This window comes from Heptranchias perlo, chromosome 26, assembly GCF_035084215.1.
Source record: "Heptranchias perlo isolate sHepPer1 chromosome 26, sHepPer1.hap1, whole genome shotgun sequence".
Taxonomy (NCBI): domain Eukaryota; kingdom Metazoa; phylum Chordata; class Chondrichthyes; order Hexanchiformes; family Hexanchidae; genus Heptranchias; species Heptranchias perlo.
In genome coordinates, this window is record NC_090350.1 from 23,037,780 (window position 1) to 23,056,845 (window position 19,066).

The window sequence follows — 19,066 nt, forward strand, 5'->3', positions numbered from 1 at the left end:
GTTATATATTTTGCATATTACCAAGGAGGAATTTGCAATGAAATATTTATAATCCTTCAGAAAGGTATATTGATTATAATAGAAATATTTTATTTTGAATTAGTTAGCAACTGGTTGACATAGCTATGATTCCTGCTACATTGAGTTCTCAATTTTGGGCACCTGCCAGGGAGAGCAAGTGGAAGCCAGAGGTACTTTTCTGCAGGGTAGTGTCAGGTGGGAGAGAGAATCCACTTACTAATACCCAAGTGTGTACCTCACAGCAGCCACCGAAAAAGCAGCTTTCCCTTTGAGCCAGGTCATTGGTACGAAGTATGATTCCTTTTGGTCTGAATTCATCAAGTTGCCATCAGAGGTGCACAGAGACGTAGCACAAAGAGAACAGCCAGGGTGTCCAGTCTACATCGCAGTCCTATGCAGCAGAGCTGATATGTGATTTCATCCTCCCAGGATTGGGCACCCATGGTGTCCGAACCCCTGCCCAAGCTCCTGCACACTTGTGGCTGGTGATTGACCATGTAAGGACCCCTCCTGTAACCCTCTAAAGTACACATGGTGCTAGATTCAGATCGAGTGACACTGCATCTCCAAGGCGGCTGGGGGTTTCTTCTCCTCCTTCCAGCAACCACATGAACATGCACGTGCAACATGCATCCCGTCCCTTGCGCTCCCATTTTCACACAAGTGAATTTCTCAGCTCCCATGTTTTCACCTGCACCATGTCCCACGTTTGCATCTCCAAACTCCATATGCTCCAGCAGGTGCATTTCAAAATTCTTGTCCTGGTTTTTAAAATCACTCCATGGCCTTGTTCCACCTAACCTATTGATGATCCTCTATCTTAAATCCTGCAAGCATTTCTGCTCTATTTAACACCACACTTCATATCCTCACCGCCACCATCGACAACTGCTTGTTCAGCCACTATGGCCGACTCTGAAATTCTCTATCTGGTCTGCTTCACCTTACAACCCTCATCTTTTACCATGCCTTAAGTTGCTTCATTTCAACTATTTCTTTCCTTCTTTCTCAGGCTGTGTCCACTATAAACTTTCTTCTTTACAGTAAAGCATTTTGTTAGATATTTTGTACCCAAGGAGCAGTGTATAAAAGCAAGCAGTTGTTGCATTTTGGCCAGGGAAGAAAAAGTCAGACAGGATTCATTATCCAGTGAACTCCTTCTGGAAAATACACGTATGGGTTTCAGAACACAGAATCAGGCTTGGCTATCTTGCCCTCAAGTCATATCACTTGCTGACACTATCTCGGCTCAGACAAGAAGGGCCACACTGATTGGAAGACTGCCAAAGTCTGTAGATGATACCTCATTAAAGGAGTCAGCACCCTCAGGAGCAAAACTAGAAAAAGACTGGCCAAGAGCTTGGCTGAGAAAGTGAACAAAGCTTCCATCAACGTCTAGGTGCTTGGAATAATCATTCTTCGATTTTCCCTCCTTCCAAAATGAGTAACTGTTTGGTCCTCTCTCTGTACTTCCCTAATTGCAGAGATTTGTTGCAAGAGAACACTACATCCATCTCCTCTGTGACATGGTCTAACTGACTGATGAAAGGAGATGCTTCAACCACTGGCTTTTTTTTTGGAAAGCTTGATTTTTGGTTTATTTTACATTCAAAGTGGTGGTCATTAACCTTTTCTATGCCCAGAGACTCAGGTCAATAATAAGTTAAATGCAAAATAAAGCTCCCGCGACTCTTCCATCAAAACATCCCTTCTACACCAGAGAATTTTCCAATTGCCACATTACCCATCACGCAGTCACCGAAACCCTCATTCATGCTTTTCCTCCTCTTTTCCAATGCCCCCTTTACCAGTTGAGCTTCACCTGATATAAACTTCAGCACATCCAGAGCTCAAACATCCTCATCTCATTCTGCACAAAGTCCTGCTCGCTTATCACTCCTGTCCTTGCTGACCTCCACTGTTCCTTAGTGCATTGATTTCAAAATCCTTGCTCCAGTCCAGAAATCCCTCCACATCTTCCAGGCTTAGAATTCTGATCACAACCCCCACTCTTCCAACTGGAATTGACTGTGCATTCATCCTTTCCTCTTCTGTAAAATTGGTGGCAGAACCTTCAATCATCAGGAAAAACATCCCCTAAATCATTCACCTTTTTACTTTACCACTGTCCCCCTTCAATAGCTTCCTTAAAACTTATTTTCTCAAATAGGTCCTCAGCCACAGTTTTCCTCTTAGGTCTGATCCCCAAAAGTGTGGTCAATTTTTTGCAATGTTGAAGGTATTATATAAATGCAAGTTGTAATCACCCTCAGTACGAAATCAAGATCAGTTTTATGTTGTGGTGGATGCCAACCAGTCACTGGCTTGAGACTGCCCAACCATATTACATAGGACTCTTGCAACTGATAGAGGAGACTTTCATGCCATCAGCCTGAGCTGGATTCAATTCAGGTACTGGAGCTGACCTGCTGCACCAACCACAAGTTGTTAGTACTTCAATTAAAAAACAACAATGAAACCTGCACATACTGTTTGTATGGGAAAGGAGCAGTACTGAAAAGAAACAATTTTCCTTTTGAACCTGAGAAGCAAGAAATACTGGACTTGCCTGAACTTTAATGTAATTGAAATAAACTTTTATTGAAGAGGACAGTAACACTGAACAAAAAAAGTTACATAAAAAATTACAATAGATTTAGTAGAAGAATCTATAGGATTTTGTTAACGAATCCTGTTTTTTTTGTGATACTGTAGATTTGATTTTCAATACATATTAAGACTGGGAAACATCCCACTGGCTGACAGCATGGGACAAACCACAAGATGTTGCCAGGTTGATGTAATGTTAATGTGTAACTAACTGCTTGTTGAGAAATCCTTCTGGATACCTTTTTACTGGCTTGCATGTGCAAGCTATAGGGGAAGGATACATTAAAAAAATTAAACTTTTCGTAAAGGAGGATTCTTGCAGCAAAAATCAAAACTATAACAATCACAATTTCTCTTTTGGAGGCATATTCTAAGAATATTTAGAATTTAGAAATGCACAATAGTTGTGTCTTTTTCCAATTTTTAAACTACATTAAAAAAAACACCTGTAACATGTGGCCAAAGTAATGCACATTGTGAGCACTTTGAAAATTTATTGTCCCATAATATTGTGGGATCACGTCAGCTGAGGAAGGACAGGAACAAATACACTTCCTTTTCATTTCATGTTGAGACAGGGTCCCAAATGCTTTCATAGAAGTATCATCTAGCAGTCAGTTATACACAAGGTGTCAATTAAGTACAGCAATACTTCTGTACAGAATTACACAGCCAATTTTTTTTTGCACGTTACTATGTAGCATTTTTATTGATGGGAATTTTAATTGAATGCTTAATGTGAACACAGCAAAATTCAATCAAATGTATATGGGTGAAAAGGTATTTTTAAAGCCACAAATATTTCAGTGCCGAAAATGATTGCTAGGATTTTTATGGACAATCAAAACGTCTGCCCAGTTACACAAAACTTTGGATCAGACTGCCCAGGGACAACAAAATTCAACAAGTCAACTGGCAAATACATTTTCATTTTAACAAAGAATCAAGTTAATTTTTTTGTTACAAGAATGGACCGAGTTAGAAATTCTTACAAGTTATGAACACATTTACAAAAAAAATTCAACAAATATTAACCCTCTTGAGGACTGCAGTAACAATTCTGCACCAAGATTACAATTTGTCTTATTCAGAGAATACTTGGAATTTAAGAAATGTTCTGAGGCTCTGTGCATGTCAATCATAATGTGCATCACATGTCAGACATCTAAAGCTAGTTTGAAGGCATTATATATTGATGCATATTTAGAAAGCTGTAAAGCACATTCCGTCAAAAGAGACATGTTCAGGTTGAAGCTTTAAACTGAAAAGCTGATTATGGTCTGCCTGGGTGAAAACTGTAAACTGCCCAACAATTTGCTGGAGTATGACAACCTACTGAAGTGCAATGACCACAAAAATGCTGCCGCAGTTTCAAAGTTGCAACAATGGAGGATGATTCAGTAACGTAGCAGTGGAGCCCCAGGGCTGATGATTGCTCAGACACAATACTGAAGATTCTGAACAAACAAGTGAATAATTGCAAAACAACCAAATCTCATTCAGTACTCAAGAAGGTTAATACAGAAGTTATCTCCTGGGAAGTCAGCATTGAAAGAGTTAAAGATATTTCCCAGCCTAATATGAAAGCTGGACCGGGTATGTAAAGGATACACAACAGGAAAGAGAGGGAATGCAGTTTATCCCACAAATAAGAAAGATCCCATAATTCATACGTTTCACTTAGGTAATCAATGGGATGATCTTAACACCCACCCTTCCTGACAGAGCTGTTTCAGGTGACATTAACAGCCAGATTATAACATTTCTGTGTGTTGGGTCCCAACGGCCTATGTAACTGAAGCAGCTCTATCGCATATTCTGTTTATACCACAGGCAGAAAATGTAGACATAAACTATTATATTTATTAAAAAAAGTTGCTTTTCATTATGTGGAAACCTGCACCAAAGCAGTTAAGATTCATTATGACGTCACTGGCATGGCACAGAAGTGCATTGATACTGCAACGCACTGTGCTATGGATTGGTAGGACACAAATAGCTTGCCACTCTCCACATGGTGAATTCTCAAACTCAGCCATGCAGTCATGGAAGCATTCAGTCAAGGTCAGGCACTTTTCCAGAGGGAGGGAAAATTCAGCTGGCAAGTCACCATCACAGCTGCTCTCCAAACATCTGGATCAAGAGTGACCAGAGACCTAGAGATAGGTCTGCTGGTCATTTTTTTGGCTAGGGAATGGTGTATGGTGCAAGGAGCCATAAAAGTGGGAATTTCACTATTTCACATGAAAACTGTTAAGTTGCCAGAAAGGTGAATATGACATCATAAAGAAAGTGATATTCAATGGCAGTGGAATAAATTATCCAATGGGTTAAATCACCACTTTTGTGATATATAAAGCAAGAGAAATGAATACTGTCATTTGATCCTCTCCCACACAGCTCAGTATGGCTTTCTCAATTCTCAGGATATAACATAACCTCACTGCTGACCTACCACATTGCTGCCAATATCAGGTAAAAGAAAAAAAAATCCCCAGTTTTAGTAACTCGTACCCAAGTTGAGCTTTTACCGATGTAAAAGGTCAACTTTGGTACAAGTTACTAAAACTGGGGATTTATTTTTCTTTTACTGACGTAAAAAAGGTCAACTTTCTACATGGTTAATTAAAAAATTAGAAAAAATGTTGCACGGCATGAAGCTCATCTGAGGTCACTTTGGAGATTTATGGATTGCCATTTGGCCATTTGAGTGGGAGATTGTTTAATAAAAAGTATAATGGATTAAAAAAACAAAAACACATCAGTGGCCTTCATTATGTGACTTACAATCCACAATACACCCGGCAATTGGTTCCACGACTGCCTGCACAGACGGTATCACTGTTGGATTTCAATTAAAACTAGTTTTTGGTGGCTGCAAAATCTTAGTTATCCCTCAGTCATGCTAATGTCATAATCACACTTAATGGAATTCATTAATAAAAGTGTTAGTTAAATAATGACGCACTAAAGAACCAATGTTTTTCACCATCATTTTAAATTAAGATTTTGTCTTTTACAAAAGCTGCTTGTGAAGTTCTTGTAACCCTTTAATGAAGGCCAGTGATCTAACCTAAGTGACCTCAACAGCACAATAACAGGTAACATCTAAAAATACAGGTAACACACATTTATGATCATTTCAAATTCACACTCATTTCCTCTGAAGAAAAAGGCAACAAGCGATAGCAGAGACCCTCCCTCTAAATGTATAATCGCAACACTAATGCATATGTTACATTGCGGTATGCTAAACATTAGTAATAAATAAGAATTAACTTTCAGAAATAACCACAAAATAAAGGCTCATTTTTTCCATTAAAAATCCAATTTTGATAACTGCTATTAAGACAATTTTTGAACATTTTTAAAGTGTACTGTCAAGCATGTGCAGCAGATATAATGTAACCAAAAGCAGTATTTTCTTTATGCAGCATATGAAGGTTACTGAGGTGCAGTGTTTTTTTTTCTTATCCCAAGCTTCCTTAAAAACAGAACGCTCACCATACACAACCACCAAATCTAATAGTTTTCATCTTTCATATAGCCTTCTCAGCTACGAAGGAAACTGTGCAAGACTTCTCCTTGAGCTTGACACAAATGCTGTTCTGTGCTAGGCTAACAGGAGGTATGCTTGCTGTGAGATGAGACATAGGAGGTCATTTATTTTCCCTTTTCCTTCTCTTCCTCCCCAGGATATGATTCTTCTTTAACATAAACTGAATGCAAGTGAAGCTGGTGGATTTAAGTTTCAAGTAGCACTGGAACTCAAACTCCCAACCACATGGTTGTAAACAGTGTTCACGATGGGATTTAAAAAAAAATAAATCCTTCTTCATAAAATTCTCATTTAACAAAACATTTTACTCTATTTAATACAAGCAACATACAATGAACAAATTCTCATGACGGTTCAATTTTGATTTACTCTTCTACATTTCATTTTTCTCTCACTCCTATTTCCATAATTTACATTTCCACAAATTCAACATCTCCTCCTCCTCCTCCTCTACTACTTAAATAGGAAGCTGGCCAAATTTAAGCTGCTTACAATTAAAAGCTAATAAGGATGATGATGGGGAATGAGTACCTTAACAATTATGTGACTGCCCTGTCCAAACCTCTCATTGTTTATCTTGCTTTAATAATTAACAGTTTAATGTACTGTACTCTAACATGGTATTGTTGATACTTTGCTCGAGTTAAGATTCTTTCGCTAACTACAGAAATTTTTTTCAAAAAATGGTCAATCCAGCCAAAATATGATTAAACCATCAAAAATCTAATAGTACTCACATCTGCTAACAGAAAATATATTAAAAAAATTAAGCACAATTCCAAGTACATCAAAAAAATTGAGGGAAAAGGTACCCAGACAGAGTAAGAAACCAGTCTGAAATGTTGAGTTTTGAACTTGAATTTGATAAGTCACATCACATGATGTTAATTATTTTAGGGGAGAAGGTGGTGGAGTTACCCAATTATTACTTCAGTTTCCTAGGAGTGAAGAAAAAAAACTGCCAGTTTACTTTACAGGGAATGACTAACACAAACAATCCAATTAGAACAAACTGCAGAAAACAATTGAAATAAATATTGCAAATAATTTTTTTCTAACCTCTCTTGGTAAAAGTATTGACTTTTTGTACCTTGCCCAAATGGCCATTATTCATGTGTGAACCTGGAGACAGAATGCTGCCAAACTGTTCATCCATTAGGAATATTACAACAGAGCCTGGTCCTGTCCTCATATCCACACATTTGCACTAACAGCAGAGGTAGCAGACGATAGTGATCAGAAGCAATAACCTTGGCTGATTTTCCCCTCTCTAATCCACATATGTTGAGGCCAATTGTAGCACCCCTATTAAATCCCAGCTGAGATCATCCAAAAAACAGAATCAAAGTAGGGACTTTGCCGTTCTGCACGGCTCAGCTGCTCACTGTGCTACTGGAAGAATGCAAGATATATTCATTCAATAAAACTAAAGCCAACATCAATGAAAGGGATGATATAGCATTTCTCCTACTGGTATGTCATCAGAGTTAGAAGCAAATACAGTCAACTTGTTTAAGATGGATAACTTTTGAATGTACTACCCACAAACAAGTAAATCTTCCAGTTCACTGGCTCACCCAGGTCTGTTCTTTTGAATTAGAATTAAATTGAGAGTGCCAAAAGAACTAACATGTAGTTCTCAGCAAGTGAAATTCTGGTTCTACCAGTGAGCACACTTAAGCATTTTTGTCAAGAGGCTTCTTTCATATTTTTTATATAAAATTATAAACAGCTCCTTTGTTTTTAAATAAAAGATTATTCCATGAATCCATCTCCACAAATAAAACATTCATAAAATGTGAAGGGAGCCAAAGGAATTGTGTGTATACATTTACATGTAAATATATGTTCACCATTTCACAAACTAGAATTCTGTCTCCCACACTTCCATCTGTTTACTGAAAATAATACCATCTCTAACCTGGAGACAAGATGATATAGGCCTAACAGGAGCAACTATAAAACAAAGCATTTGTTAAAGTTACAGACAGATCATAATTATAACATATTGCATTCAGTAACATATCAGTTACACTTCATAACACTCATTAGGCCTGTATCACTCATCCCTCCCTCAGACATGAAGTTTGGAGGGGAAGGGGTAGAACTCAAATTTGATGTAAAAACGTTTACAAATAGGAAATATTCTCAATCTTGGAGATGGATTTTAAAGAAATGTAGTCAATTCACAACAATCATAGCCCCTATTCTGTGCCTTTTTATGGTTAGGTTGTGTATTGAGAGTGTTCTTCAAAGCTTTTTGTATTATAGTCCCCATCTTGGTCCTGACTTAGAAGAAACTGCCATTAAATACATCAGCTACAGGTTACTGTCATATTCTTGGCATTATATAAAACTGTTTCAGCCACATAATGAACGAAAAAAAAACAATTCTACAGCACCAGCTTCTGTAAAGGCACTTTCTAAGGACTGTCCTTCAAAAAAATAATTAAAATGGATCAGCATAAATGCTGAAACCACTCCTTTCCTATAGCAATAGACCAGTACAAATACCAGATCTGTACCGTCACAGTCAGTGCCCATACCAAAACATTAATGGCACAGGTACTAGCCCTGTACAGCACAGGTATTCAGTATAATCAGTTCCAGCACTTATTACAGATGTAGTGGTACAGATATTGCATCTAGTGGTACCAGACCTGTGTTGAGAGAAATCATTCCAGTACACTAAAACAGTGGATGCTATGCTAGTAAAAACCCCTGCATTACTACAAATACTAGTACCAAGAGGTACCAAAGATAGATATAGCATGTATTACTTACTGCCCGGAACCTGTACCTGATCGACAGATTCTAATACGGTGGTATTGATACAGGCAACCAGTCAGGTTTTCATGTGCACCAATTCTTTTGGTTTGCTGTGTCTCCCAGTACAACAAGTTAATTATACACTAGTACTAAAACTAAAATCAGTAGGTAATGTTTTGAAAAAATAACAGTAAGGGGCTTGGAAAGAGCTGGGCTGATTCAATTTTTATACTGGTCAATCACTACACTCTTCCCTTCACTCTTGTAAATAGGAATCGTGAGCACCTCTTCAATTCCTAGTGCAGTTATTGTCTGACACTGATTAACAAATAGCAGCTATCGGTCTCACTGCCCTCCCAACGCTGGTACATAATGACGTTCGTCTGCAAATGCAGTCGGCACTTTATGCAGGCATTCACAAACTGAGCTGATGGGTACGGTACAGGGACAACACGCCCCTCCTCATACGAAACCTCTATTTTACAGATTGATGTTACTGAAATGTCTGTCTGACTGATAAATATGCAGTACAAGGAAGCATTCTGTTTAAATGCTATCAGGTTGTAAAGTTGCAAGAGCAGCATTACATGTACATCATTATTGTACATTGTCTAAAGTAAACAGTGGTGTTTTGAATTGTGATCCAGACTTGGTATTGGCTCAATTAAATTAGATCTACAGAGACCAAATGGAACATGACAAAGGCACCAAGTATCGTATTAAAAAGTCTTGGTGTGGGGCTTGACTGCAGAACTCTCCTCCCCCTTAAATATAACTCATAAGGAGCTGGCGATTTGATTTGAAAAATGTCACATGATTCAATGACTGTGTGAGGGCTGCACACCTTATATAAGATTAGCCCTAGTAAATGTTATTAAATCTTAGAAATGCTGAGCTGATTAGGTGGGTAATTCTAAGGGAGACAAAAGGAAAAACATTTAAAGTTATATGCAATTAATGTATACATCTCTTTCATTATGCATCAAAATTTCTTGGAGTGGTGGTGGCGGAAAAGAGGCAAGAGAATACATCTGTGATGATCATGGATTCTGACAACCCTAGGTACATGCATGGTTCCTTGATAATCAAGTAGAGGAAAGTAATTTCGATCACAATGAAGAATCTGTCCATAGGCTTGGGAGAGCAAATGTTCTCTCTGTGGCCAGGTCCTAGAGACTTGAAAACAAAATCTGTCTTAGTTAGAAGTGAGAATCAGAATAAACACTTTTCCACCACTTGACCTGAGTGGTAAATGAAAGCAGACAGGGTGTAGCAACCTCCTACAACAGCATAAGAACAGTGGATTAAAATGGTGAGATTCCATCTCATTTGGAGTGCTTTGATACAGTTTGGTAAATATTCTGTTGAGACAGAAGTCTATTTCTAACTGAATCTCCAGACTGTGGAACAAGACCTGCTGGTTCTTGTGATTGTTGATCTATTTCAAGAAAAGTTGGGGAGAATACATACCAATGCAAATTATACATGGTCTGTTGGAACAAGTGGACAGAATTTGCCAAGATAATTTTCATTTTAAGCTTTACATTCCCTTTGTTTGTGGTGAGTTATTCACTTGATATCCAACCAGCTGCTGACCTCTCCCTGGAGAGATCAATAGTTCACATTACAAGCCTGCATTGGCTTGGTTATTTTGTTTTCCCCATGTAGTTCCAGTACATGGTTGTTTTGTCCACCCAAACACTTTTTCCATGGAGAATGTATTGAAGGATAGCCAATACTTTGTAAATGATGAGAGCTCCAATGAAGATAATGATACTTCTGCTCCAATTTCAACCACTGACTTAGAACCATCTGATGGCCTTTGAGGTCTCTCACCTCCTTAGTAACGGATTTGAAAGTGATGTGATATCCATAGCAGAATGTCGACAGGATCTATATACTATGCAAGAATGAAATTGCCACGTATACAACTTTAGTTCATCGGATGCCAGTGTGAACATCAATGTAACCTGGAGGAGACGTGTGGAGGCAATGATTTTAACTGCAGAATATAGTCATGGCCGGAACTATTTGTCCCCCAAAACACTGCTCCATGAAGAGAAGTTCATTAATATTTTGGAAGAATATAATCAGTAAATGAGCTCCAAAGAAAAAAATGTCCTTAAAAAACACTCTTGCAGAAGATGCAGATGGTCTTTCCAAAATAAAGACTCCCCTGAATTGGGGAGTACTCCTGACCAAAATCACATAACCCATCACATGATCTGTAGAACCCAAGTAGTTATAGTTGCTCATTCTCAAAACAAAATTCTCCGAGAGCAACATGCCCTGACCAGTTATTTGTGGAGCTTATGAAAAAGAACCAATAGCATCTGATTATAAAAGGAACAGTAAAAGTGACATCTCATGAGGTATTTTGATATTTTTAAGATCTTCCAGGCCATTATGTACATCCACAGCTGTAACAGATCTGCACATGAAAAACAATATAAAGGAGCAACATTCCTTTGACTTTGTGTAGTACTAGCTCTGTATACACTGAAATTGGTGGTGAAATCAGCACCATTTAAGATCTAGAGTTTTTTAAAAAACTATTACAAAGATGGATTTATTTCAAGATCATTAGTCTCTTCTCAAACAAGACATTATTTGTAGATGATTAAGACCAGTTACTGCCATTCATTTTTGATTGTGCTGAATTACACTATGTAATTTCAATCGGAAGTATCTGTGCAAAGCACTTTTTGTTTCACTGGAAACAGCCAATCAATTTTTTTTTGGTATTGTGAACTGTCTAAGAGCTTCCAATCTATCACAGGAGGCAACACAAGAAATTTGCAGGAAAGCTATAATATTGCGCTACTCTCTGAAAATCAGGTGAGCAACTTGGGATCCTAGCAGGAGTGCATGTCTTCATTCGGATACATCAATAAGTAAGGATGAATGACGGAGGTTTAATGTAGCTGTAATTATATTTGGGCAGTCTCTTTGAATGCAAGGAACTCAATGCAAAATTCGGACTGCCCACGACAACTACAACTGGAAAAGAAGTGGGCAATATGATTGTACACTTATGTTTCCAAAATTTCCCAGCATAAAGGGCAGAAAAGCATCATGTAATGGACAACCTCATCACATATAAAATGCATAAATACTCATGTACTATGCAGCCCTTCTGTATAGTCCAGAATGGGTAGCGAGGAAGATTGATTAAAAAAAGTTATTTAATTGTTATTCGCCTTTCCAAATTAATAAAACTATCATAAAGACCTTTTAATCAACTCAGTTTGATTTAATCTGATTGTAGTTCATTATGAAGGGGTGGAAGGAATGGAGATCAAGTTGATAGGCTTTTCATATTTAATTGCTGTGACCATGCCTGAAGAATCAGTTTGGACACAATCAGAACTACATTCCTTTTTAAAGCTGGAATATCCTTTGAAAGTTTGCATGAGAGACTTGGAGAGTATTAGCCCTTATCATATTTGAGGCAAGAGGCGGAATAAATTGGAAAATATTTTAGTTTGCTTTATAATCGAATGACACTAAACAATGAACCTGCTTTTTGTGAAAGGGGAGGAAAATTCTGCAGTTGTTTCTTTGTTTCCATAAAGTTCTGGCTACTTCTTGTTCTGTAAAAGTACAGATTTTTCACGTAGAGGAGAGGCGGTTTTGTTGGGCTGGGACACAGGCAATGCCCATCCATCAAGAATGCTGCAGCATTTCGTATATTGCGGTTCGAGCCAGTGCAATGACAACCGTTAGATAAAATATGCAGTTCATGAGGTTTTACAAAGTGCAAACAACGTCATGAGATTTGTATCAATGAAACAAGTCAAACTGTTTTATGAAAAATTTCCAAATAAAAAAAAATTGGTATATCATCTTAAAATGGAATGACTGAAATAAAACTGAAATATATTTGAAAAAAATTCACATTTCAGTGATTAGATGTGTAAATTAAATAAAGTAACGTCCTAATAAAGTAACATTAAAACGTCCCAGCCCTACTTTTTTTTTGCATTCAACTTTTTTTCTTATTAAAACTGATAAGGTTCTGAAGTGCGGAGGTGTCCACTCTCCCACGATTATAGTGGTACAACTGCTGCTCCAGTACAGCGTAGGACACGGGCTTTCTTACCAACCGCTTATTGCACTAACGGTAGCAATGTTCTGTCAGTATACAACACGGTTACATTCCAGAACTAAATAAAATTGTGCTACTATATTTTAATGTAAATTCATATTAAATTAAGCATTAATTTTTTTCTAATAAATATAAGGATGCTAAAACCAAAAAAAAGTCACATTTAGTTGTGAGCTAGCAAGTAAACAATAACAAAAAAAAACAGCAAACATTTCTACATTAAACAGAGCCCCCAACTCTTGGAATTTTTCAAAAGTCCCTCTTACACCATCATTTCTCAGGCTCATTTAAGTCCCAGATTTTACCTTCTATAATGGTATACAAAATTCCACCGCTCTGTTTATGAAGTTTACCCATAACTACTAGCTATGCTCAATAGTCAGTTGACTTAATTGACAACTTAACCAGTAAATGGAATTTGAACAGTGGCACGTCGGAGGTGGGACATTTTGGACCTCAAGAAGCACAGGTGGGAACTCCTTAGAGAATATCTTTTCAAGCACCTCTTCCTCTCCCACTCCAATCTTCCCCCCCCCCCCCACCCAAGTTGAGGACTCTGAGTGAATGGCTGGATTTCTGACCTAATTAGCAACTATTTTTGAGATCCAAGGTTTGTGGAACTTCTTTTCTTTGTTCCTTGATAAAGATGAGTTTTGTGCTGCCAAACACTGAGGTAAAGGCAAAAAGGAAACTATACTGAAAAAAAGAAAAAGGAAAGACACAGACATGAGGTCTGACGGAGCACACGCGCACACACATACACGCACACACACAGAGCAGTTGGCTGGTTTCATATTGCATAATAGTGCTATGATCTTCGTAGGTAAACAATCCCTTTCCGTCAGTTTATGAAACTATTGTCTCCGCACAGTGAAAGTTACAGTATGGCTGGAGACATCGCCGGTAAACTGACCCCACTGGAAATGCAGGCTGTGATCTTCGGTTCCTTCTGGAGAGAATTTCCCAAACTCAAGCGAAGTACATTGTGCGTAAGGTGTCCTGGTGGATCTGCACAGCCTTGGCGAGAGCCTGGGGGTCACGTCCATTGCTCTGTCCAGAAACGTGACTGCCTTCAGCGCTGTGAATAGTTGGAAAAAGATAATCAGAACCTGACAAACTCTTAGCTCAATAGCTGCATTGTCTTAGTATTTAATAACAAAAAGGTAGTAAACTAATATATTCATGTCAATGCAGAATATAAATTACAGCCTCAAAACATATTGTCTACTTGTGACTATGTTGCACTGAGCGTTATTGACCTGAGTATTGTTGCAAAAGTTTAATGTGAAAAATTCATTTTTCCCCCAAAATCATAAAAGTTTTGATTATCCAGACGTAGAAATACACAAGGAGTTTCTTTATTTGTTGTAAGTTTTGACATCAGTCTATTTTTGAACTTCGCATAAGTACTATAAAATATTTAGATGAACCCAGCTCATGTAGCAGTCAAAAAATAGATGTCCCACTGTCAAGGGTTTTCTGTTACTTTTGGAAAAGGATGAAAGGAAACTAATGAAAAGCAAAAAAAATGCAAACAATGTAAGGGTGCCATGTATAGGGAAAGGGTAATTGTATATAGTAGGAAGAAGAACTTGAAAAATCAAGTGTCTATCAGACGTCCTTTGTTTTCTAATTTTGCTCTTGAATGTGGAGAATAGGTCTTAAACATGATACTCTAATTTTTCCTGTTTGATAATGAAAGACTTAAGTTAACACTGATTTTCAATACAATTGGTTAGAGTTTTAAGGTATACGATGAAAATCAACAGTCTCCCTTTCCTCCTCTTCTCCAATATCCCTAGTCCAATTACATCCCACCGTTAAGCTTGCATCAGCTAAGGACCAGTTTTTCTTAACTTCCATGTGCATTGCCAAAGTCTGTGGCACTTCCAATTTATGAGAGTTTCATACTTCTGAAAACTCCCAAAGCACTGTTAATGATGGAGTATTTATTGCTTGCATTTTTTTAAAATGGAACTACTGAGAAAAATCCACATTCATGTACTATGGTAACAATAGCAGAGGGTCCATCAAAGAGTCACAATATATAGTGCTCCTTACCTGTCATGCTCTTTGTCCACCAGGTGGTACCTTGCTCTAAATGCCACCAGATGTGCATAATAGGCTGGTGCTGGGATAGAGACAGAGCGTGTGCAGCGCACATAAGTGTGACATAGCTGATAGGTAAGGAGCTGAAGTTCGTCCGCAGAGAAGCAGTTGTCATCCCACAAAACATGATAGTGTGAGGGGCGACTCGTACCCTGAAACAGAAATAACGTCAAAACTATTTAATTAGATAATTCTCTCACAAATAGACAGTTGCTTTCCGCCAGGCAGCCTCCTTTAGCTTGGATAGGAGTGTGGTCGAAGTTGCAAACTGGTAAAACTTTAAAAGGGGTTATACATACTAAATGGTAAACTTTTAAAAGAGTAGAGAGATCTAGGGATTCAGCTACACAAGTATTCAAAAGTAGAAGTTAATAAAACTGGGAAAAAAACATGGGATTCTCAGTTTTATAAAGGGGACATTAAGTACAAAAACAAAGAGGTAATGCTAAACCTATACAAATGATTGGTTAGGCTATAATTAAAATATTGTCCAGTTTTGGGTGCCCAAATCTAAGAAGGACGTCAAGGCCATAAACAGGGTACAAAAAAAAAGTTTATACCAGAGAGGGAGGTCTCAGTTCTGAGGAGATACTAGAGAAATTGGAGCACTTTTCACTAGAATAAAAAAAGATTAAAAGGAGATCTTAGAGACATTCATTCAGTGTGTATGTGTAAAATTATTAAGGGTTCTGTTAGGGTAAACAGGGAGAAATTCTGTCCACTAGTCAGCAACTAGAGGACATACAATTAAGAAATTTTACATAGAACGTTGTTAGGACACGATACTGTGGTAGAATTAGAATCCATAATAGCTGTTAAAAAGGTAGGGAATTTGAGAAAGAAAAATTTAAGAGGGTATGGTGAAAGGGCAAGGGGATGGGATTAAATGGATAGCTTTTAAAGAGAGCCAGCACTGCCATGATGGGTCAAATGGCTTCATGGGCTATAAAATTCTACGATCTCCAAGATGCATACGCAAAACTTGTGACAGATATAGGGGCATCAACATTTCTTTCTTACAATATAATGTCCATAAGTAAGGGAGAAATGCATTTATATAGCACCTTATTATGAAATGAAAATGTCTCAAATATACAATGAATTGCTCTTGAAGTGCACTGACTTACGTAAGTAAGTATGGCAGTCATTTTTCACACAGGAAAATCCCACAAACAGCAATGAGATGGATCACTAGTTAATTTGCTTTTGGTGGTAATGATTGAGACAAATTTGCCAAATCACAAGGGAACACCTTGCTCTTCAAGTTGTATGATGGTATTTTTAACGCCAGCTGAACCATTAGAATAGGCAGACTGAAACTCAGTTTAATGTCTCATCCAGAGAAGCAGATAACCCAGAGACTAAAACTAATGCATAAACCGTTGGCTGGTTGCTTAGGATACCATTCACAACAGAGGCAGTTATCTATACGAATACAGAGGTAAACCTGGACACTTTCAGTCACCGAAGTGGTGGGTATAAAAAGCCAAGTTAATCAAAACATTTGGAATATTTCAGCGCTAATTGTTTTATAGAGAGACCATTACAATTTTCCAGAATATCATGAATCCTCAATTTGCAGAATATAGGGAGTTCAGAAATAAATTAAAAAGCAGGACCTCTAAGGTAGTAATCTCAGGATTACTCCAAGTGCCACATGCTAGCGAGAGCAGAAATAGGAGAATAGACCAGATGAATGCGTGGCTTCAGAGATAGTGTAGGAGGGATGGGTTTAAATTCCTGAGGCATTGGGACCGAATCTGGGAAAGATGGGACCTGTACAAGCTGGACGGGTTGCACCCAAGCAGAACTTGGACCAATATCCTCAACGGGGCATTTGCTAGTTCTGTTGGGGTGGGTTTAAACTAGTATGGCAGGAGGATGGGAACCAAAGGGCAGGGACAGATAGGACAAATTCAGACCAGGAATTGGGAAGTAGACAAGCTGTTAGTGATGTACTTAACGACTCAAAGGCAAAAGAGGTAAAAGGTTAAACAGTGTTCAGCACAGGAATTTGACGGGGTTAAAGGGTATATACTTCAATGCAAGGAGTATTGCAAACAAAGCAGATGAACTCAGGGCACAGATAGACACATGGCAGCATGATATCACTGCGATAACGGAAACCTGGCTTAAAGAGGGGGACAATTGGCAGCTCAATATCCCTGGATGTAGAGTTTTCAGGCAGGATAGAGTGGGTGATAAAAAAGGAGGGGGGTAGCATTATTGGTTAAAGAATCAATTACAGTTGTGAGAAGGGATGATACGCTAAATGGATCATCAATCGAGGCCATGTGGGTTGAGCTAAGAAATAAAAAAGGGGCAGTCACACTACTAGGAGTGTACTATAGACCCCCGAATAGCAAAAGGGAGATAGACAAACAAATATGTAGGCAAATTTCTGAGTGCAAAAATAAGAGGGCAATAATAGTAGGGGACTTCAACTACCCTAACATCAACTGGGATTCAAACAGTGTGAGGGGCACAGAGGGCGCAAAATTCTTGATCTGTGTCCAGGAGATCTTTTTTAGCCAGTACGTGACAAGCCCAACAAGAGAGGACTAAATCTAGAATTGCATCCCGAGAAATGAAGATGGGCAAGTAGGTGAAGTGACAGTGGGTGACCATATTGGGGATAGTGACCACAATTCAGTTAGTTTTAGCATTATTATGGAAAAGGACAGTGTTAAATCAGGAGTAAACATTTTAAATTGGGGGAAGGCAAATTTTACAGAACTAAGAGGTGATTTGGCAGAAGTGGACTGGACACAACTATTTGAGGAGAAATCAGTGGCAAGCCAGTGGGAGGCACTAAAAAGTGAAATTCTACGGGTACAATGCAGACACGTCCCCTCAAAAAGGGTGGCACTGCCAAATTTAGAGCCCCCTGGTTGTCTAGTAGTATACGGGGCAAGATAAAGCAGAAAAAGAAAGCGTATGACTGTCACAGAAAATGAAATACAGCAGAGAGCCTAGGAGTACAGAAAGTACAGGGATGACGTAAAAAAGGAAATAAGGAAAGCAATGAGAGGGCAAATATTAGCTAGTAAGGTTAAAGAAAACCCAAAGATGTTTTATCAGCAGATTAAGAACAAGAGGATAGCTAAGGAAAAGGTGGGGCCTATCTGGGATGATAAGGGTAACTTGTGTGTAGAAGCAGAGGATGTGGGTAGGGTTTTAAATGAATATTTTGTCTCTGTATTCACAAAGGAAAGGGATGATCCGGACGTAGCAGTTAAAAAGGAGGTGTGAAATATTGGATAAGGTAAACATAACGAGAGAGGAAGTACAAGAGGGACTGGAATCCTTGGAAGTTGATAAGTCACCAGGGCTGGATGGATTGTTTCCTAGGCTATTGAAGGAAGCCAGGGAGGAAATAGCAGATGCTCTGAGGATCATTTTCCAATCCTCACTAGATACAGGGGAGGTACCGGAGGACTGGAAGACCGCAAACGTAGTACCATTGTTTAAAAAGTGTACGAGGGAAAGGCCGAACAATTATAGGCCGGTCAGTCTTAACTCGGTGGTGGGCAAACTATTAGAATCAATACTGAGAGATAGGATAAACTGTCACTTGGAAAGGCATGATTTAATCAGGGAAGGTCATGCCTTACAAATCTGATTGAATTCTTTGAGGAAGTGACAAGGAGGATTGATGAGGGTAGTGCAGTGGATGTTGTCTGCATGGATTTTGGTAAGGCATTTGACAAGGTCCCACATGGCAGACTGGTCAGAAAGGTAAAAGCCCATGGGATACAGGGAAATGTGGCAAATTGGATCCAAAATTGGCTGAGTAACAGGAAACAAAGGGTAAGAGTTGATGAACGTCCTTGCGAATGGAAATCCGTTTCCAGCGGTGTGCCACAGGGCTCAGTGTTGGGTCCCTTGCT

At 38.5% G+C, this 19,066-nt stretch overlaps 1 protein-coding gene across 2 annotated transcripts in view; it reads right to left on the minus strand.

Moving 5' to 3' along the window:
- Nucleotides 1-2,596: 2,596 nt before the first annotated feature.
- Nucleotides 2,597-19,066, minus strand: part of LOC137342569 (protein argonaute-3) — a 113,454-nt gene continuing 96,984 nt past the window's right edge. For both annotated transcript variants that reach the window (XM_068006535.1, XM_068006536.1), the window contains 2 exons: nt 15,129-15,328; nt 2,597-14,145 (listed from right to left, as the gene is read on the minus strand). In XM_068006535.1, coding sequence (XP_067862636.1) covers nt 14,037-14,145; nt 15,129-15,328 — 309 coding nt within the window. In that variant the 3' untranslated portion in view covers nt 2,597-14,036. The remainder of the gene's footprint in view (nt 14,146-15,128; nt 15,329-19,066) is intronic.